Raw genomic sequence first — 23,471 nt, forward strand, 5'->3', positions numbered from 1 at the left:
ATGTATGTATAAATGTATACATATAAAAATATACAGCATTGTAGATCCATTTCTGTTAATCTTACCAATTAGTTTCTTGTTAGTTATTTTTATGTATCGCACAGTAGTATATTCTTGGTTATGGCATATCACTGGCCAGAAAGTTACCATTGGTTTTCACATCTCCTATTGCACTTGGCAATATAGATGACTCATCAGGAATGCTGGCCACAATCACACAGCCTCTTTAATGAAGGAGGTAAATATATAGTCTTAGTCACTTTTGGGGGAGAAACAACTGAAACAAAAGAAGAAACAGGAAAAAAAATCCCTTTCTGGGAAGGAAAAAAAGAATTGCTTTCCCTTGTATGATTGCAGGTATGGCTGAAGTGAGTCAGCTGTGCCTACATATGTTTTTTCCATTCTCTAATCCACAAATGAGGAAGACCACATTTCCAAACAGATTTTCTGTCATCAATGCCACAGCTGAAAATGTCACTTTTTAAATTCAAGAAGTAAGGTCAGGCTAAATAACTGCAGATCCTCTTTTAGGATCCTAGAGATGTGTAGCATTACATTAGCCAGCTATACATGGTGATTAAAAGAAGAGGGAATGCCATACAAAATTAACTGGCAGTTACTGGAACAACTTAAGTCATACCTTAACAGAAACAGATGACACGAACCTTGCTTAGTTGAAAGGACAACAATCCTAAAAGAATTTGATCGATCTGGGTACTTTCATGAATTGAAAAGTGAAATTTATAGCTGCAGCTCTCATAATAAAAAAAATTGTTTTGGAAACAAATGAATCTTCCCTGGTTGCAGATTAGAAAATGGCAAAAACATGCAGGCACAGCTGATCCACTTCAGAAATGCGAAGAATTGTACAAGGAGAGGCAAGTTATTTTTCCCTCTAATGATTTTTTTTTGTTTTGGTTTTTCTTCAGCAATCTGACTAAGACTGTATATTTATTTTCATTAGTAAAGAGACGATGTGCTACCAGTAAACACGTCTGATGTATTGTCTGTATTGCAAAGTGCAACAGGAACACAAAACGAATGTAAACTTTCTGACTTGAATCCTTCAAAAAATAACAACTCAAAATTTCTTTTAGAGTGTGCTTTTCAACACCTGACTGATATATATATATATGTGTGTGTGTGTGTGTCTGTGAGCGTGTATACACACACACACACACACAACATATAGTTATGGTATCTTCTGTTAGGAACGTGGCAGAGTACAGTATAAATCTTGTCCACCCTCAGAATTACCCAATACCATCCGGTAGCATTATTATATACTTCCAGGTTTATGTTTCGATATTTGTAGTGTGTGAATATAATCAAATTGCATAATCAAATACCTGTATTTTTGGAGAACCACTTTGGATGGAAACAATTGTAGTGATTAAAAAATAACTGTCCAACCATACTCTTTCTTGTTGACTCCAATTTCTTCAATTTTACACACACATAATATAGACAAATATACCTACATATATATACATATGTATATATATATGCATACATACACATATATGTATATATATATACATACATTTATATATATATATATAATATATATATATATATATATATATATACATACACATATATATATATATATATATATATACACATACATACATATACAAACACATGCATACATACACACACACACACACACACACACACACACACACACACACACACACACCACACACACACATATATATATATATATATATGTACACATACATATACACACATATGTATATATAGGAAAAATAGAAGTTGAAAATGCACAGAGAATAGTTAGAACATTTAAAAAAATATTTAAAGCTTTAAACCATTTCACAGTTTTCACTGATTTTCAAAAAGTTCAAATTGAAAAACTGTGAAACAGTTTAAAGCTTTAAATATTTTAATAAAAAATGTTCTATTCTCTGTGCATTTTCAACTTCTATTTTTCCTATATTTCTGCCTGCGTGGAATAAAATATCTTTGTTTTCTCTATATATTTGCATATATATATATATTTGCATATATATATATATATATATATATATATATATATATATATATATATATATATATATATATATATATATATACATATATATATATGCATATATATATATATATATACACACACACATATATATATATACATAGACAGACATATGTACACATTCACATATATATCAATTGAATATGTAATTTTATATATATATATCATCATCATTGTTTAATATCCGTTTTCCATGCTGGCATGGATTATATGTAATATACTTATTCAAATGTATATATATAAAATATGCATATATATTGATTGAATACATATCAAATATTTGTTTCTTGTTTCTGTAATACACACACACACACATATATACGTATGTGTGTGTGTTTATACATACATATATATATATTTGTATGTATGTGTACAATATATAAGTGCATAATAAATACATATACATATATCACTATGTATGTAAGTATGTATGCACGTATGGATACACACACATATACATACATATATATGTATGTGTATATATATATATACATGTTTGTGTGTATGTATGTGTGTGTATATATGTATACAAATACATACATACAAACATATATATATATATATATATATATATATATATATATAGATACATACATACATACATACATACATACATACGTATGTATGTATGTATGTATCTCAAAATAGGAATTTAAATCTTAAAAGGAAAAGTCAAATTGAAATTGCCATTGTTTGCATAAACAGAGAGTATGTTTTTATTCCATATCTCATAGAATGTTCCCCAATTCATTCAATGTTGTGTTATCCAGGTCATATTAAATGGAAATCTGTAATCAGTCAAAAGTCCATTCCTTTCTTCCGATGTCATGATCTGAAGGCACCAATGACTAAATGAATGCATTAGCATAAGTTCATTGGAATGTGTCAAAATATGTAAATAGACCAGATACAGCTTTTACTTGATATCTCCTGCAGCTTTTAAGACAATAAATTGTAATTAAAACTGTTTGAAATTTGTCTTATTGATCAAAGCACTAAACAGAGCAATCATCATCCATTTAATGACTTTTGTGGCGACAATAGCAGTAAGATAAAATTCTCTAAAAAGGTCTACATTTTTAATTCATCCCCTGCTTTATGCTACAATCCCATCAAAGCCATATGCAAGCACATAAACTAACGTGAAGACATCCAGCTAGAAGAAACCATCCAAAACCAGACATTTGGAGCCTGTTGCTGTCCTCTGGCTTATCAGCTCCTGTCAAACTGTTCAACCCATGCCAGCATGAAAAACGGATGATTACTACGATGATGATGATGATGAGACACATACATGGATATTCATATATAGTTGCAAATAGATGTTCACACATATAGATATACGTATATAAAACCTATGGAAGCTATCAAGTGAAAGCTATTAAGTGTTTGGCTTGTTTACATATTGTGATATGCTCACATGAATACATCCTAAAACATTCAGTTAGCTATTTACATATTGTGGTATGCCCAAATGAACTTATCCTAAAACATTCATTTAGACAATGGTGCCTTCAAATCATGACATCTCAGGAAGCAAGGGACTATAAAATTATTACATATTTTCATATACTATGTCTCGTATTACTCAACATAATATGAATTGCATAATATTGTATGAGATTTAGAATTAAAATTTTGGTCTTTTTACAGAAACAATTGTTATGTCAATTTGACTTCTCCTTTCTTTATTTAAATTACTGCTTTTATTATTTGCTCTGCAGGGCTTATTTTAAGCCTATTGGCTCTTACTTTGGACTTGTATAGTGCTCCTTTATGTGTATATATATATATAAATAGATGTTTATAAATAGTCGATTCAAATGAATGAACAAAATAAACGGACAACATGAGGACATGCACAAGGAAATATATTATATTATATTGTAAGGCGATGAGCTGGCAGAAACATTAGCGCGCCGGGCGAAATGCTTACCGGTAATTCGTCTGCCGTTACATTCTGAGTTCAAATTCCGCCGAGGTCGACTTTGCCTTTCATCCTTTCGGGGTTGATAAATAAAGTACCAGCTTCGTACTGGGGTCGATGTAATCGACTTAACCCCTTTGTCTGTCCTTGTTTGTCCCCTCTATGTTTAGCCCCTTGTGGGCAGTAAAGAAATATATATTGTAGTGCACCTGAGCACTATACACAATAATTTCATTATTATTATTATGATATAATATATGTTTATATATATGCATATTATATTACATTATATTTCATATATATATATATATATATATATATATATATATATATCATATTACATTCCAACATATATAACCACGTATCTATGCGGTGTTGACAAGTCACAAAAATGATGAAACATCAATGTCTATCATTCCTGAATGGGACTGGGTGTGAGTTATCTTGCTTGTCTATGATTTCCAGGTGTTTTAACATCATAAAAATTGATGAGAATAAATCTTACGCCAACAAGTACAGCCTACCCACAAACTAGCAAAACACATACCTTGTATGCATATTTGATATTGCTTATATATGTTGAGCTGCTTTTCTCTCTCTCTCTCTCTCTATATATATATATATATATAAATATATACACACACACACACACACACATATATATATATATAATATATATATACGTTTAAACATTTGTTGTGCAAGATTTTTTATGTGAAGTCGTGTGTTGAAACAGATATTGTTATATTTCGGAATATTTATTGGCTAAACTGGCAATATGACCATTCCGAAATATAACAATATATATATATATATATATACACATATCATCTACCTCTCTATCTATATAGATACATATGTATCATCTATCTGCCTGTCTATCTATCTATCTATCTATCTATCTATCTATATATATATATATATATATATATATATATATAAGAAAAAAGGTTTGAAAATGCATTTTCAAACCTTTTTTCTTATATAATCCCACTCGTGCGATACCCCACAACTCAACTTTTTTATATATATATATATATATATATATATATATATATATATATATTGTTATATTTTGGAATGGTCATATTGCCAGTTTAGCCAATTTAAACGTATATATATATATATATATATATATATATGTATGTATATCTACACATGTACATATTGTTTGTAGCTGTTATATTATGCATATGTTGCATATATTTACATACACACACACATAACCATATACATATAGATGTATGTACATGTATTAACATATTTTGTGGAAATGTTTGAAATAGTTGCACTTATGTAATGATTAAATTATTTTCACTGGTTTAATAAAATAGATAATTATAATGTTGTTTTGCTTTTTAATTTTTGCTTGTCAGTAAACAAATCAAACCAGCAATCAAAGTTGAATTTCTGCCAAATTTTCAAATATATCATCTTAGAATAATAATAATAATAATAATAATAATAATAATAATAATAATAATAATAATAATAATATAATAACAATAATAATATGAACAAAATTATGCTTTTGTGCTTCTCCGGGTTTGGTGGAACACCATGTTATTTTGAGCAACTGTCTTCTGCTAAGGATATGAAACTGGATGACAATAGCAGGTAGTCTAGTGGGCTTCCATATATTCTCTATCAAAATTTACAAATAAGGTGTCTGCCTGAAAGAAAGGCACAAAACACTTGTCTACAAAGGAGTTAGTGTAAGGTGAGCAGACCCTACAGAGACAGACCCTTTATATGTGTGTTTATTTGCTATAGGTCAAAGGGTTGGTAATTGTAATGGAATTAAATGGCCAAAACTTATGCTTTGCCACTGCTTGCCCAAGACTTAGCTCAGTGATATTGAATGTAGGAAGACTGATTTACAAAACAAACTTCTTAACCATGTTGTTATGTGTGTAATCTGATATATACTCTGGGACTCTTTATTTGAAATCCTTACGTTGTATATTTAAACAAAAATTAGTTATAAAGATCAACGTTTCTTGGTGATCTTCTTAGCTCTTATTGGATCAAATATACTGGAAGCATGTTCTCCTCTGCAATTAAGATCACAGACATATATTATTCAAGGTTTAAAGTTGGAAGTGAGTTGGTTTGGGTGGTTATTTCACTGCTAAATGTAGCAGGTAAATACAAAGAAGTAGTTTTACTGGTTTGCTTATATCAGCTTTAATATTATAATCATAATAGGATAACAGACAATGTTTAGTATTAGTTTGTACAGGATGGGGCAGAGAGGTCGGACGTTTTCGAAAAATTCACAAAATCATTAATTTTTAGCTACAAACAAATTTTATTGACATCAATGTGTCTGTATTGAATTAGCATTTGTCAAAATCAAGTGTGGAAAACAACATCCATCATGTGGTGTCTGTTCATTGATGCATTTCTGAAGGCGTTTTTGGAAGTTGTCCAATGTATAGGACTTATGCACACACACGCACACACACACGTGTCTTGAGGTTTCCCTATAAGAAATAATCACACATGGACAAATCAGGGGACTGAGGGAAGCCAAGGAATGTCAGCAAACCAGGAAATGAGGTGGTCACTGAAGAGAGGTCAAAGAATGTTCACTGATGCTCTGGCTGAGTGGGCCATCACCCCATCCTGCTGAAACCATACACGTCGAATAGGCATACGTTTTCGTCATAATTCGGTCACAAAGAAGTTGTTTATCATCTCAATGTAATACTCGGAGTTCACAGTAACAGCATTTCCATTATTGTCTTCAAAAAAGTAAGGAACAATGACGGCAGCTTTTCCAATAGCACACCAGACTGTCACTTTTGGCCTGTGCAGTGGTCTTGCATGTGGTTCTCTTAGATTTTCAAGAGCCCAACAATGACAGTTCTGTTGATTCACCATGCCATTAAGATGAAAATGAGCTTCATCACTCATTAACAAAACGAGGTTGTCATTTGCTTCATAAATTGCTTCCATCTGTGCATAGTCCCATGGTTTCAAATGTTGCCCAATGACCAATTTGTATGGGTGAAAATGCAGGTCTTCATGCAAAATATCGATTGATTACTGATGCCAATTTCAGAGAATGCCTCTGAGCAGAGTGATTCAGACTCCATATCAAAGCTTATCTGATGCGTTCCACATTTTCCAGGGTCTGTATCATTCGTAGCACCCCCACCAGTTTCCTCTTCAATAGGGTACCTCATGTACAAAGTGCATTTATCCAACGTAAGATTGTGTTACAGGTGGGAACAGCCTGATTTCGGTGAATGTTGAAGTGGTGCTGAAACTCGTGTTGAACTGGTGTGACAGACTCATCATTCTTCACGTAACTGCCATAGGCAAACACACGATGCTCTATTGTCCACAATGCTATGGCTTCATCTGAAAAGAAAAAAAATTCTAAGACACCACAAACCGAATGATACCTGTTGGACATATGTCTCTCCCAGTGGGGCTAAGTAATAGCCATTCCAAAAACGCCCATCCTCTCTGCCCCACCCTGTACTTTGGTGATGGAAATGGGTCTTAAAGAATTAGAGATAGGCTATAGAATGTGAGGCTAATATTGGAAAGGAGACATTGGTGTAAAGGTTGTAAATCTTGTCTCACTCCAGAAAAGTACAGGAATATCACTTGACTGCATAGCCTCCCCACCATCCATTACTTTTGTGCCACTGACAACTTCAGTAACACAGGCCAATGAGGGAGATCCTGCTAGAAATAGCCTTCAAATTTCTTGTGCCATTTCAAAACATGAAGGTCAAGTGTTACAGAAAATGATTAAAATCATCATTGCTGAGTCACGCTTGGTCAGGTCAATGTGGACCCAAACCCAAACAATAACTACCTCAGTTATTAATATATTCTCTGCCTACTACTCTTCCAGCTTCTATCATAAAATTATGACACATTTCTGCTCGTGCTGCTCTGTGATGAATCCTGTGTTCTTACATTCGGTACAAAACACAAGCTGATGCTGCTACTACAGTCTGACATTCTTTTGCTGACATTCTAACATTCTTTGTTATCACTGTCTAGAAACATACCAAAACTATTACTAATTCACATGAAATATATTTACCGAGCCCAACTAGTTTAGTGTTAGTCTTGTTTTATAGTCCCAGGTCATCCCAGATTAAGTAAACATAAGAATGATCAAAGTATTCCAGCCATGAACATCCTGTCTTTTATTTAGACTAAGTATATTTTGGAATATACAATCCAAAGCATCCTGTCTAGCTTCAAATTACAGTCTAACAAATCCTATTATTTTCAGTGTGGTATAGTGTGAGTTGAAGGCGATTGACAGCTATTTCTAGCTGACCGATGCATTTTCATTAGTTCTACTGCAAAAGGTAGTCGGTGGTGATAAGATTGGTTGATAATGCTCAAAGAATGGTCAGGCTTGAAACTATTTAAAACAAATAAACATTCTTTATACATTGTATTAGCTCAGTCAATTGAGCTGTTGGTAATTTGGATAGCATATATACATACTTGCATATACACACACACACATTAACCATAAATCAGGAGATATGAGACTTGAACATACTTATTCAACCACTTGTCATCATCCTTAGGATTGCAGCCATTTCACAACCTTCACCATGTAATAATAATTTCTGCTTATAATAAATTATGTTTACATGTGAACACAAATATGCATTATGCAATATAATTGTATGTTTACTAATCAGAGCAGATATAAGAATCTAGCTCATCAAATCACCAGAACATCATGGTTACACCAATGCTTTAATTCTATTCTCCTCCATATTAGATTACTATGTAGTCTGCTAGCCAAGTCCACTAGAGCAGCTTTCTGTGACAGCTACTCAATTCTATGAATCCATATGATACACTACACACACACACACACACACACACATATATATATATATATATATATATGTATGTATGTATGTATGTATGTATATATATTTCCTCACTTAGTCAAGTGAATCTTTTCCTTTCCCTCCTTTTTCCTTTCCTTCTTTCCTGTTTTGCAAGTCACCTCTTGACCTCACTAGTGCTAGTGCCACATAAAAAGCACCCAGTCTACACTGTCAAGTGGTTGGGATTAGGAAGGGCATCCAGCCATAGAAACCATGCGAAAGTAGATAACAAAGCATGATGCAATCCCATGGGTCACTGGATTCTGTCAAATTGTCCAACTCATGTCAGCAAGGAACATGAATGTTAACTGATGAGGATGATTTATATATATATATACCGGAGTAAATGCATAAATGTGAAACAAGGTGGAAAAAAGAGTACTCAAATACCAGTGGTAGAGTAATATGCTTTATTTAAAGCAGCAGAAAATTCAACAAATATATCATCATCATCATATATATATATATAACTTTTGGCAGTATAATTACATAACAAAACAGAAGACTAGAAAAAACTTTTGGTATTATTTATTCTCCATTACAAATATTTCATTACCTAATAGGAGTTACATAAGAATACATGTAGAGACATATATATATATATATATAATATATATATATATATATATAAGGTAAGTAGAGTTAGCGGTTGGAAAATCTGTCTAAGGAATAAAAATATTCGTTCTTACTACTGGTATCATTTACCTATGTTAACCCTGGGCATGGGTGTGCAAGTACACTATGCTCATAGGGTACTAGTAACAACAGAATAAACAAAAGTTTCTCAGGAATCAAATTTAAATAAGCAGAAAATGGTGAAAACTTTTGATCAACAAACAAATTGACAAACATTGGTTAATTAGTTTTTAATACGAAACATAACATTTCTTATGGCCATTTCGGCTGCCAAAGAAAATTCTGAAAATAATATTCGTCATCTTTATAGCACATCCGATCTAGTACATGGAGCTTCATCAAAGTGAATACAAACATATAAAATAAGAGGGTAGAGGAAAGAACAGGGCCTCGAGATGAGGCCAAAACGCTCAATATATTAGAATCATACCATTTTGCAGTGTGAAGCTTGAAGTTGATAATTAACTGATGTTGGTCAATTTGTTTGTTTCTCCATTTTCTGCTTATGTTAATTTATATATGTATTCCATAGATGGGAATCAGATATTCTTCATATAGAATACACTTAACAGTGCTCAAGAGATTTAAACTTGAGTAGAGATAGAAGTAAATTTAAGGATAAGCAAACTAGACAGATCAAAATATAAAGTATATTAAAAACATGGAATGCAGAAAAAATATATATGTTTACATACCAGGCACATATGAACACTTTTTCCAATCCAAATTCTAAATTATCAAGCACCTTAGTAACTTATATACACAACCTCAAATCTCAAAATATTCCATATACCCTATGCTGGTCCATGACAAGTGAGGCTCCCCCATACATTTCAAACATTAGTATGAGTAAATTATGTTTAAGAGAATCGTTAACCATTCTTCACCTCTACAACCCCTCATTACTTAATAGATTCTCAGATGTAATTTTGTCTTGCAAACACAAGTACTACTCATCATTCATACATTTCTTTAAATCCATGTAATTCATACTCAAAATTAACATTGAATTAAGACAAGGTCAGCCTTGCAACATACTACCTCAACAAATGATAGCTCTAACTAATCTTTCTCATATTTACCTTTCCAAATTCTTCTAAACCACTACTTCCCACTTCCCTAATAGCCTCCCCACCCTCTTAAGTAGCCTCCTATTTCTCCTCCTTACCAAAAGTACTTAATAGTACCTCCTGTCAACCTCTATCCATCTCCTTATTCACTTCCCTGTATTCAATTTCTTACACCACTGCAACCCCCCCCCCTTCAACACCTATCCATTCCTTTGTCCCCACTATCCACTGCTATATTTACTACCAACTCATCTCTTATACCCCTCTACATACCTCAATAATCTTCCACAGCCACTGAACCAGCCAACTTATTTCCCTCAAATAATGGCCATTCCCTTTCTCACTAATAGACTACAACACCCTCCCCTTTCCTCCTACCTTCCACCTCTACTACTATAACTCCCAACTAGCCTCCTTATTACCCCTCATTTTCTCCTCCTACTGTTCCCTATCTGGTTACCTCCTCAATTCCCCCCTCTAATACACTTAGATCTCCACAAATTCATTCCATCTTTGAACTTCTTTCCTTCAATACCTCAAATGTAAAGACCTCCTCCCTGAAGATGGAAGATTGTCTAACCCAACAACGGAATTAATTTACAAACATTATTTTGGACCATTGAGCCCCTGGAAACAGATGTTGGATTTGTAATACTTTTCTTGAACCCCTTTCATTCTCTATATCATCTGCATTCTGTGCAAGCCAGAGCTTTTTGTATGCAAACATATATACATTTTCTGTACTCCATGTTTATAATATACTTTATATTTTGATCTGTCTGACTTGCTTATCCTTACATTTACATACATATATATATATATAAATAAATACACATATACACACACATACAATTTAAAACAGTCTGATTTGCTTCCGTGCGATTTAAAATTTTGCAGGACCCTAAACAGGAGCCCACCTCTTTCAGGCTTTAGATTGCTGAATGGATGCAGGAAGTCCAAGATGGTTACTGGAAAATAGTCTGCTATTGGTCAAGGCAGGTCACATGATGTTGTCAAAGAATATCAATTGCTCAGTGTCAGCAATTCCTTCATAAAGGGGAATTTCTTGGATGGTGTGACTGGGCAGGAAGCTGGTTGAACCTAAGTGTCTGGATATGGCAGAAGGCTGGTGAGTGTGTGGATTTGTGTGCGTGCACACACACACACACAGATATTGTAAACTTTGGTGAATAGTAGTGAGAATAATGTGAATGTGTTGTTGATTGTCTAGCTGGTTGAATTTGGTTTTTGTCTTCTCACTGAACATTAACACATCGTCTTTGATGGGAGAGTCTGTCATATATACACATACACATAACTAATATATATATATATATATATATATACATACAATTTAAAAATAGGATAAAATCTTCATAAGAATTTATCAAGTAGTTAGCGTGAAAAACCGCATAAGAGAAAAAAAGTCATCAATTTTTTTTCTTTAAATTTATTTATATTATATAGAGGGCACTATTACACATAGATGCCACATGCTACGAGGGTCTCTTAAAGCCAAAACTACTAAAATAAATAAACACATCGTTTATTAAATGACTTGCCTTGAGAATTGGTTTCGGTACGATGTGTTTATTTATTTTAGTAGTTTTGGCTTTAAGAGTCCCTCCTAGTGTGTGGCATCTATGTGTAATAGTACCCTCTATATAATATAAAATATATATATATATATATATATATATACATACACACACATATGTCCAGGGGTTCCTTAAAAGTAGTAGATAGCTTTCGTTACCAAGTCAGCAGTGGAGGAGGATCCTCTGAAAGTACAGATGCTAGATTAAGAACAGGCTGGATGAAGATCAGTGAGCTACAACCTTTGTTGGTAAAAAAAGTTCTCTCTCCCAGGGCGAAATACAGATTGTATGATGCCTGTGTATGGTTAGCAGCTTTGCTACATGGGAGTGAAACATGGGCTGTGACTGTAAACAAAGTGCAAAGGTTCATAAGAAATGAAACCTGCTCCACTGGATGTGCAGTGTTAGGTGCATGGACGATGAGTTGAAGTGTTTTAAGAGAAAAAAACAAAACAACAAAGTGTTTATTTTTGGTTCTATACTTTTTGTTTAATTTTCTTTTGCACACCTTTACAAAGCTGAACTTGAATCAGCTTCTGAATAAATTAACATTCATTAACTAAATAAGGATTGTTGGCATTTTTTTAAAGCAATTTATCCCAAAATATAGTGAATTCATATTTATTTTAGATATTAAACTTGACCAAAGGTGAGCACAGCTGCTAGTTGCTGAGTAAAGTTGATAATAAATGAATGGTAAACAATGTCCACAAAATAGTCAGATTCTGGTGACTGGAACCAGTAAAAGAGTCCAATGTCACGTTTGTGTCTAATCAATGTATAAATAAATAAGAGAAAACAATCAGGATAGTAAAGATGACATTTAACAAAGGTTAATGAGTGACAGTGTTGCTATTGGTGATATATCATTCAATGTAAAGCTGTTTTTCATAATTTCTGTAATGGCTCGAAATCACAGTTGCATTGGAAGAACAGGATATATATATAATGGAATTATTAAATATTAACAATACTTGCAGAGAAATAATGGAATGGAGGAAGTACGTAATAGAATTGAAATGTTAGAACTAAAATAATGACAGGAGAGAATTCATCTATTAGATCAGTCTTGATAATAGTGGAGTCAATAAAATGAAGTGTTAAAACACTCAGAAGAAATAGAGTAATAAAAGTAGCGTTGTAAGAGTTGATTAATTCTCCGTAACAATACAGTCAGTCTTGCTTTGAAATATATTTTTGGGTTGAGAGAAAATAGAGGCTCAATAATTGATGAGTTATTATTTTAAATCTTATTTGGCTTGATTTAGCTTTGGTGTGATCAGAGCCATTATAGACTCAGACTGCTTCTATAGTAGTTATAAGAAATATCAACTGATATCTGAAATCTCATGTAGCATTGGTAAAACTACATGAAGAAAATTATGCCACATGCCATAAAGCATATCAATTAATGTATCCTGTGGAGTGTATCACATGAAAGTTGCTTTGGATCAAGGTTTTGTATAGTAATTGGCGTAGGAGTGGCTGTGTGGTAAGTAGCTTGCTAACCAACCACATGGTTCCGGGTTCAGTCCCACTGCGTGGCATCTTGGGCAAGTGTCTTCTGCTATAGCCCCGGGCCGACCAAAGAGTAATTGCTTTATAGAATTATGGACTATAAGGTTAGATAATTTTTCTCAACAGAATTGAAGTTGGGTATTACAACAAATGCAACAGACTCAGGGTAATAAGAGAGAAAGGTTAAGCTGAATAGAATTGAATCTGTAGTAAGAGAAAGTCAGAAAACATTGTGCAGCAGTAGAGAGTCAAATGAGATTCAGTTAACAGGGGTTAGATTAAATTCAGTAAGAATGAATTAGAAGACACTCAACATGAGTGGAGTGGAGAGTTATATAAGACACTCATTATGAGTGGAGAGTTAGATGAGACTGAATGGAGGGTTAGATTAAGAGAGGAGGAAGTATGTGAACTAAAGTAATGAGAGGAGAGAACGGGGACAGTACATTGGTCTTAATGAGAGTGGAGGACAAGACTTAATATAACTGTGGTGAATGAGTAAACAAATTGAATAGATGAGGAATGGAATGTAAGAGTATCTCTGGTGGAAATGAGGGAATAAAAGTGGAAGATTAAATGAGAGCGAGAAGAAAACTGAAGTGAACTATAGGAAGACATCAATAAAACCAAATATGGAAGCATAATATTAAACTTGTTAGAACTGAAATTATGGATAAGAAGTATTGCAATAGATTGAACTTACCAAAAATAATAATGGAAAGGAATGTTAAGAGAAATTTGTGAGTTGAACAAACAAGCAAGCCATTAGGTGGTCACTAGCTCTGCTAGAAATAACAACCAATTCTCCTTCAAATCATCATATCTAACCTTATTAAATAAGGAAAGAATATTAGATAATGTAGTGTAACATATTCCCCAAACGAATATAGTCACAATTGGACTACTTTTGGTAACAGGTCTGCTTGAAACAGAGCTGATCTGAGGCAAAAACAATTTTGACATTCATTATTGCAGATGTTCAGCAAGCTGGTATTTGATACCCATTAATTTAAATACAAACACTGATATTTTCTCATACAGTAGAAAGGTAATGGCACCACTAAGAAAGCTCTGAAGTAGTCTGGCTTCAAATCCACTGTACAGTGACGAGAATCCTCCAAATCTGTAAAGAAACAACATTTTGGGGGGATAAATCATACTGATTACCATAACAATATGCAATGCAGTATAGTATATCGAATAGGGTGTGTGGTCGAGTGGTTAGGGTGTTGCATTTATGATTGTAAGATTGTGGTTCTGATACCCAGAATAGGCAGTGTGATGTGTTCTTGAGCAAACCACTTCATTTCATATTGCTCTGTGATCACTTTGACATCTGATTTGTGGCACACCTGTACAGGTAATGTTGATTTGATGGAAAGCAGGAGTTAATGTACAGCACAAACATTTATAAACAAATCATTTGTGCAGGTTGTTCAGCAATAAATTGCAAAATTGCCTTCCTTGGACTCAAGAGACCACCAACAACAATATATAGTCTCTCTCTCTCTCTCTTTCTACAGATATATATATATAAGTTTAAATATTATATATATATATATATATATATAAGTTTAAATATTATATATATATATATATATGTATATATATATATATATATATATATATATAAGTTTAAATATTTGTTGTGCAAGATTTTTTATGTGAAGTCGTGTGTTGAAACAGATATTGTTATATTTCGGAATAGTCATATTGCCAGTTTAGCCATAAAAACACACGCACTATATATTTGGTGTTATTTTGCTTCAGTGTTATTTATTTATTATATTAATCTTAATCTTATTTCGGCCAGAGTTCTTTCGTGTGACGAAAGAACTCTGGCCGAAATAAGATTAAGATTAATATAATAAATAAATAACACTGAAGCAAAATAACACCAAATATATAGTGCGTGTGTTTTTATTGGCTAAACTGGCAATATGACCATTCCGAAATATAACAATATATATATATATATATATACAGGGTGCAATGAATAAACTGTCTAAATTATGCAAAAATTAAAATAACACTGACATCTCATTTTAATAGATATATTTACCTAAATTGCATAAAGATATCTTGAAATACTAAAGAGCAAATTTATTCAATAAAATCACTATTGGCTTCAACCGTGGCCTCCAGACGACTTCAGAATCTCCTTCAACTCTTCTAGAGCGTCTCCTTGTTTCAGTTGGTGAATGCTGCCATGTTCCTTGCCTTCAGTTCATCTTTGGTGTTACAAAGTGTTTTGTTGGTCTCTCACTCGACTGTGCCCCACTCATAATAATCAAGGGGGCTTGTAATCTGGGGGGTTAGGTGGCCAGATTTTAGGAGTGATGTAGTCGCAGAAATTGTTTAGGTTCTCCTGCTTGTGTGGCATGGTGCAGAGTCCTGTTGCCAGACATAGCGTCTTCCAGCAGCTACCCTCTTGACTCAGGGCAGCACTACCTCCTCTAAGCACTTGATGTAGGCCTTTGTGTTGAGTCTGAGTCCATGTGGGAAGGTAAATGGAGGTATAACATCACCAACACTTGTGATCACTCCAAATACCATGATGTTGACTGGATGTTTGATTTTTATCACTCTCAGTACATGTCCTCAGATTGACATCCAAACACTTTGAAATGTTCCTATTGGAGCTTCCAGTACAAATGCCAAGCAGTACAATATGTCGTTTCCAAATTTCTGGCAGAGTGAATTGTGTCATGGTACTGTTTTTCTCACAGATGGTGCCTAACTGATCTTACTATATTGTGTAGTTAACAAAATCAAAAACAATTTACTAGTATGAAATTAAAATATAGAATGGCAATAATTCACCCATCACACCCTGTATATATGTATGTGTGTGTGTGTATATATATGTACGTATATATATATATATATATATATATATATAAAGTTAATCCAAACAAGAAAACAAAAAAACACAACAACGCAAGGACGTGGAACAAATAAAGTATTATTGGATGCTCAGGAAAGAAGGGAAGCTCTTCGTCGGAAACATAGAAGAAGGAAAGATCCCGAGAAGGGAAGACAGAGGAAAAAAAATCGCCGGTGGTACTCACGAGGTCACATATGTGTGTGTGTGTGTGTGTGTGTGTGTGTGTGTGTGTGTGGAGGCGCAGTGGCCCAGTGGTTAGGGCAGTGGACTTGCGGTTGTAGGATCGCAGTTTCGATTCCCAGACCAGGCGTTGTGAGTGTTTATTAAGCAAAAACACCTAAAGCTCCACGAGGTTCTGGCAACGGGTGGTGGCGATCCCTGCTGTACTTTTTCACCACAACTTTCTCTTACTCTTTCTTTTATTGGCCAGCTCATTTACCCAGCGGGGTGGCGTCATTTAAAGGCTAAAACAATGTGAAGCACATTGTGACCAGCGATGTGTAGCAACATCTGATAGCATGGTCGGTCATGTGATATATATATACATACATATATATATATATATATATATATATATATATATATATATATATACACACATATATATATACATATATATATGTATGGAGAGAGAGAGGGGGGGGGAGAGAAATTAAATTAAGGTCATACGTTATTTAAAATCCTGACAATTGTTTCACCACACCCTTACACCTGTAGTACAGAGGTGAGATGTTGTGTAATCATTATCTTACACCCAAGACACAAAATGTACCTCCTTAAGTGATTGTTTAAATACGGTCTTCATTAGATCCTCTTGCTGTTTCATTCAGTGCGATAATGTATGTCCAGAATGATGTGTTGCTCCCAGCAGTTTATAGAAAAAAATAGACTCATAGACATGCTACTACTACTACCACTAGAGGCACTCTGTTGGTTACGACGATAAGAGTTCCACTTGATTTGATCAATGGAACAGCCTGTTCATGAAATTATCAAGTTTTATAATTTGCTTAGCATAGGAGCAAGGATTAAACAACTGTAAACTGCAAATTTCTATGTGTAGTAACAGAAGCACAACCAACAGCAGAACATCTGAGAAAGGCTAACAACATCAACCATAACCCTGTAGCGAAGGATTCAACTATGTGTTCCCATTTATTTTAATTGCAATGTATAGAAAAAAATAGACAAGTTCACATAAAACTCGTGCATGCCATGTGGCTGGCAGTTTATAATTATTTAAACAAATTCACAGTATTTGTTATATATTGGTTTAGGAGCTCAATACATGACAGAAATTAACATGCAAATGGCTGAGCACTCCACAGACACACATACCCTTAACCCTTTAGCATTTAAACCGGCCATATCCGGCCAAAAGTATTCTGCCTGTTTTATGTTCAAACTGGCTAGATCTGGTCTCTCACACCAACCCCACAATATCATTTTAAAATTAACAGCTACCTCATTAAAATCTCATAGCTACAAGATAATGCATGATTAGTTCAAAACAATGTGGATAAAAGACGATTAATTTTGGCAGAATAATGCGAACACTAAAGGGTTAATGTAGTTCTGAGGGAGATTCAGTGTGACACAGAATGTGACAAGGCAGGCCCTTTGAAATACAGGTATGGCTCATTTTTGATAGCTGAGTAGACTGGAGCAATGTGAAAAAAGTGTCTTGCTCAAGGACACAGCGCATTGCCAGGAATTGAACTCATGACCTTACGGTCGTGAGCTGAATACCTTAAACATTATGCCATGTGTCTTCATCATAGATATAGTGAGAGACAAGATACAATTATAATCAAAATACAAAATACATTGATAAAAAATAGAGAAGTGAAAAGAGCCAGGTCGGCTATAAATGAACATTCCATCTTAATGATCAAATTTTACAAGGAAGAAAGTATGAAACAGACTAAATAATAAAATGAAGAATAAAATAAAATGTTTCAAATGATAAGAAGGTTAAGGCTGACCCTTCCAGTTCATATCAAGTGTTTCTTTGTCTCTTTTAAGGATTCAAATTATCTTCCTGTACCCATAATAATACAAATGCCCCATCTCAGAACTAGAATGAATCTCTGGTTAAAGTCAATTTATTACTACCTAGTTTTTATGTCTTTTGAAATGATAAAAAACAGATGAATCAGTAGGTATCCTTATCTGTCCTGCACACACGTTGTACCTACAACCACCTACAACATAGTGTACTTTGTTTTATATATATATATATATATACACACACACACACATCCACCTATACATACACACATACAGACTTCTTAGTAATTATTCTTAAAGAGAGAAATAAAAGAAAGCAAAATAAGAATAGAAAATTTTTAAATTACATGGATATATTTATTTGTATATATACACATATGTACATCTCTTACATTCACATTCACAAAATGATGGTCACTCCTGTTGATTTTGATGCATGAGTGTTTGATGTCAGATCTTTCTATTATTTGACACAACATCCAAATAGGGATTTGGGAATCTGGGATTGTTGTCTGCGAGACCAGAAAAGTATTTACAAGACTGCAAATGATTTGCAGAAAACTTTCAAGGGAAGTCATAATGGGTATTACTTGAGAACAGTGGTCCCGGTGCGCGCACTCGCGCAAGCTAGTCATGACTTTGTGTTTCTGTGTTATTACTTTGTGTTTCTGTGTTATTTACTTTGTTTAAAAAATTATTTACTTTGTGTTTTATTTACTTTGCTAGGTAGTCTTTGTAGGATCGACTAGTCACGATTAGCTAGCGCTGATGCGCGAGTGCGCGCACCGTGACCACTGTTCTCAAGTAGTACCATCATAATGAACATTTGATAAGACAGAGCCAGCCCTAAGACTTTTCTTCGTCCTTGGGCAGATATTCTCCTTACCTGATCATATGAAGTAACACTTTCCATGTTGTTTGGTTTTCTTTTCTTTCAAGACCACACTACAACGATAATGAGTTTCATTTCAGATAATTGCAATATAAGATCCAACATTGGTAAAAATCAATCAAGTCCCAAATATAGAATGGAGAAGACAAACTTGAATTTAATAACGAAATATTTCAAAAGCAGTAAATAAAGCCAGAAAGATATAATTTTCTCAGATTAATTAACTTCATCAGATCTTTTTGTTTTGAATTCCCAAAATGCTTGAAATTTCAGACGAAATATATACAAAGTTTAAAACTTTTTAGTTACCTAGAAATTGTGTTACAAAGTGCCGTTCAAAAGGAAAAGATCCACTTCATCTTTAGATATAGAAAATACTTTGGATATTTACAACATAAATTTTATCATTTAGCCAGAAAGAGAGTAATGCTTGTTACCTTAATAGTGTGGGGTACAGGCGGAATTCCAGAACCAGAGAAAGAAAAGAAGATATTCTCAAAAAAACCACAGTTAGAATTGGATTAACTCATTCAGCAAAATAAGCAGATGCTTAGGGCACCAAGGGATGTCATCCATCACAGATACCCAGCAACAGGGTGGGGGGGGACAAAAAAACTATAGTGTTAAGAGTTCCATTCATAGGAAACGGCTAAAATTGCCAAGAAGGCTGAGGGTGTCTTGGCATCACTTACCAAGTCCTCTGTGAGCTGCTTTCCGGCTATATTCTGAATGCCTTACTTCCCTGGGCATGGATACATTGAAACTCCAACGTCTGGCAACTGACTTGGCAGACACCCATAAAATTATTAACCATCTTACAAACAATAACTCTGAGCACCTTTTCTAACTCCACCTGTCTAACACCCGTGGACATATTTACAAAGTCAGAAAGGAGCACAGCTCCCATGACTTTCAGAAGCATTTTTTCCCGCTAAGAGTTGCTGAAGTATGAAACAAACTGCCGGCATCAGTTGTTAGTTGTCGGAGCACTGAATCCTTCAAAACTTCCATGCTTCCTGAGATTCGCCAACACTACACCTGATTTTCTCCCTTCCATACACACGCAAGCATGTATCTGACTCATACACTGTTCAATTCCCAGACATTTGTACATTACTGCATATTCTCTATACGCACTTTTGACAAGTTGTAGTGCACCTCAGCACTGTATACAATAATTTCATTATTATTATTATTATTATTATTATCAAGAGGTGCTATCAACAAAAAATGAAGACCAATCCAAGTTTAACACAAAACATTTCTTATTTACTTCAAAAATATGGAAGTTCTACACTTTGAAGATTATTGACAAAAAATAATTCTGAGGAATCAAATGATATACTAACTCTGAGTTTGGATTCAACAACTTGAAGAGGATAAGTGATACAGTTGGAAATTATTTTCGAGAAAGCTCCCAGAAAGAAATACACAGCACCATTAAGTTCCTGTTAAGAAATAAATAAATAAAGAGGGAGCCATAAGGATGAATATTGAAGATTCAAAACAATTGAAATAAAATTTTGTTATTTCCACACAATGATTTCCATTTCAGAATTTATTCTGAGATTAATAAATCTGTAGTCATCTTCTTAAATATAAGATCCTTTCTTATGTATTGCAAAAAAGATCAGCAATTTTGAAAGGAGAGGAGTCTGTTGCTTACATAATCCCCAGTATTTCACTGGTACTTTAGTATTTTAGTGGCACCAGAAGGATGAAAGAAAACAAAGTTGACCTCAGAGAAATTTAATCTCAGAATGTAAAGAGCCAGTTCATTGTTCTTAATCCTCCTCCTCCAAGATCAGCAATTTTGAAAGGAGAGGAGTCTGTTGTTTACATAATCCCCAGTATTTCACTGGTACTTTAGTATTTTAGTGGCACCAGAAGGATGAAAGAAAACAAAGTTGACCTCAGAGAAATTTAATCTCAGAATGTAAAGAGCCAGTTCATTGTTCTTAATTTTCCTCCTCCTCCTCCTCCTCCTCCTACTACTACTACTACTACTACTACTACTACTACTACTACTACTACTAATAATAATAATAATAATAATCCTTTCTACTCTTAGGCATAAGACCTAAAGTTTTGTGGAAAGAGACTGGTCGATTAAATTGACCTCAGTGTGCAACTGGTACCTATTTTATCAACCCTGAAAGGATGAAAGGCAAAGTCAACCTCAGTGTAATTTGAACTCAGAACACACAAAAACAGATGAAATACTGCAAAAAATTTTGTCTGACATGCTAACAATTCTACCAGCTCACCACATTAATAATAATAATATTAATAATATTAATGATGATGATGACGACAATAATAATAATAATAATAATTAATAATAATAATAATAATAATAATAATAATAATAATAATAATAATAATTAATAATCCTTTCTATTTTAAGTACAAGGCTTGAAATCTTGGGGAAGACTGCCTTTTATCTTTTTGGGGTTGATACAATAGTACCAGTTGTGCACTGGGGTCAATGTAATTGACTTGCTTCCTACCCCCAAATTTCAGGCTTTGTGACAAAATTTAAAACCATTATTATTAACAGCAAATAAACAATAAGAAAAAAATATACAGATAAATGAAATCAAAAAAATATATGCAAAACAGTCTAATTTTTTATAAGTAGTTTACTCAGTTTATCATTGCAGAATGCAAACCTGTTTTCCTGAAGCATGTTGAAGATATCTTTTGGGAGTTTCATAAAAAAGACACTGGATGGCAGGGTTTGAGGCTAAAACAAAAGATGCTAGGCTTCCATTCCACAAATTAAGAAAACCGTCTCTCTTGATAACATCATGGATGACATCTGCAAAAAGAGAGTTAAAAAAATAACGTATTCAACAAAGAAGCTAAATGTAAATAAACTTATAATTAGCAATGACAGTTCTTTAGTAGTTAAGGCAATTAGAAGCATGAAGACAGGGAAAGCCCTAGGCCCATCAGGAATTACTGCAGAGATGCTCAAAATATCTGGCAGTGTCGGCTATAGCCTAGTCACCCGTATAGTTAACCAGGTGATACACGAAGGAGTCATACCCAATGACTGGTATAGCAGTATAATAGTCAACTGCTACAAAGGTAAAGGTGATGCCCTAGATACAAATAATTACAGAGCTATCAAGCTGTTGGATCAGGTAATGAAGGTTACGGAGAGGGTCATAGCCCAACTGATAAGGGAGAGAGTCAACTTGGACGAGATACAATTTGGTTTCATGCCAGGGAAAAGCACCACTGATGCCATATTTCTGGTGAGACAGCTGCAGGAGAAATACCTAGCCAAAGATAAACCTCTGTACCTGGCTTTCGTTGACATGGAGAAAGCCTTTGACAGTGTCCCCCGATCCCTTATCTGGTGGTCAATGAGGAAACTAGGGATAGATGAATGGCTAGTGAGAGTTGTGCGAGCCATGTACAGGGATGCTGTTAGTAAGGTGAGGGTTGGCAACGAGTACAGTGAAGGTATTCCGGGTAGAGGTAGGGGTCCACCAAGGTTCAGTCCTCAGCCCCCTCCTATTTATCATAGTCCTCCAGGCAATAACGGAGGAATTCAAGACAGGATGCCCCTGGGAGCTCCTCTATGCTGATGACCTTGCTCTAATTGCTGAGTCACTATCAGAACTGGAGGAGAGGGTTCAGGTGTGGAAGCAAGGATTGGAATCGAAGGGCCTTAGAGTCAACCTAGCTAAAACCAAAGTCCTAATAAGTAGGAAGGTAGACAAATCACAAACGCCTTCAGGTAGATGGCCCTGCTCGATCTGTAGAAAAAGCGTAGGTAGAAACTCTCTAAGATGCACCAAGTGTAAGCTATGGACACATAAGAGGTGCAGCAATGTCAAAAGAAGGCTAACTAGGAAGATAGTTTTTGTATGTGGCAGATGCTCAGGAGCAATAAACACTGAAAATGCACAGAGACCAACTTCTGCCACATTCCAGGGAGAAAAACTAGAAATAGTTGATAGCTTCCGTTACCAAGGTG

The 23,471-nt window shown here is 34.2% G+C and overlaps 1 protein-coding gene across 6 annotated transcripts in view; it reads right to left on the reverse strand.

Annotated features, from left to right (window-relative positions):
- LOC115220946 (peroxisomal membrane protein PMP34) overlaps positions 1 to 23,471 on the reverse strand; it is a 47,365-nt gene that overhangs the window by 6,036 nt on the left and 17,858 nt on the right. For 2 of the 6 annotated variants that reach the window (XM_036510445.1, XM_029791156.2), the window contains 4 exons: positions 22,153 to 22,301; positions 20,830 to 20,928; positions 19,475 to 19,533; positions 13,773 to 14,814 (listed from right to left, as the gene is read on the reverse strand). In XM_036510445.1, coding sequence (XP_036366338.1) covers positions 14,658 to 14,814; positions 19,475 to 19,533; positions 20,830 to 20,928; positions 22,153 to 22,301 — 464 coding nt within the window. In that variant the 3' untranslated portion in view covers positions 13,773 to 14,657. Of the gene's footprint in view, positions 1 to 12,636; positions 12,943 to 13,772; positions 14,815 to 19,474; positions 19,534 to 20,829; positions 20,929 to 22,152; positions 22,302 to 23,471 lie in introns of those variants that run through there. The other 4 variants (XM_036510441.1, XM_036510442.1, XM_036510444.1 and 1 more) reach the window with 4 other exon arrangements.

This window comes from Octopus sinensis, linkage group LG17 (genome assembly GCF_006345805.1).
Source record: "Octopus sinensis linkage group LG17, ASM634580v1, whole genome shotgun sequence".
NCBI classification, from domain to species: domain Eukaryota; kingdom Metazoa; phylum Mollusca; class Cephalopoda; order Octopoda; family Octopodidae; genus Octopus; species Octopus sinensis.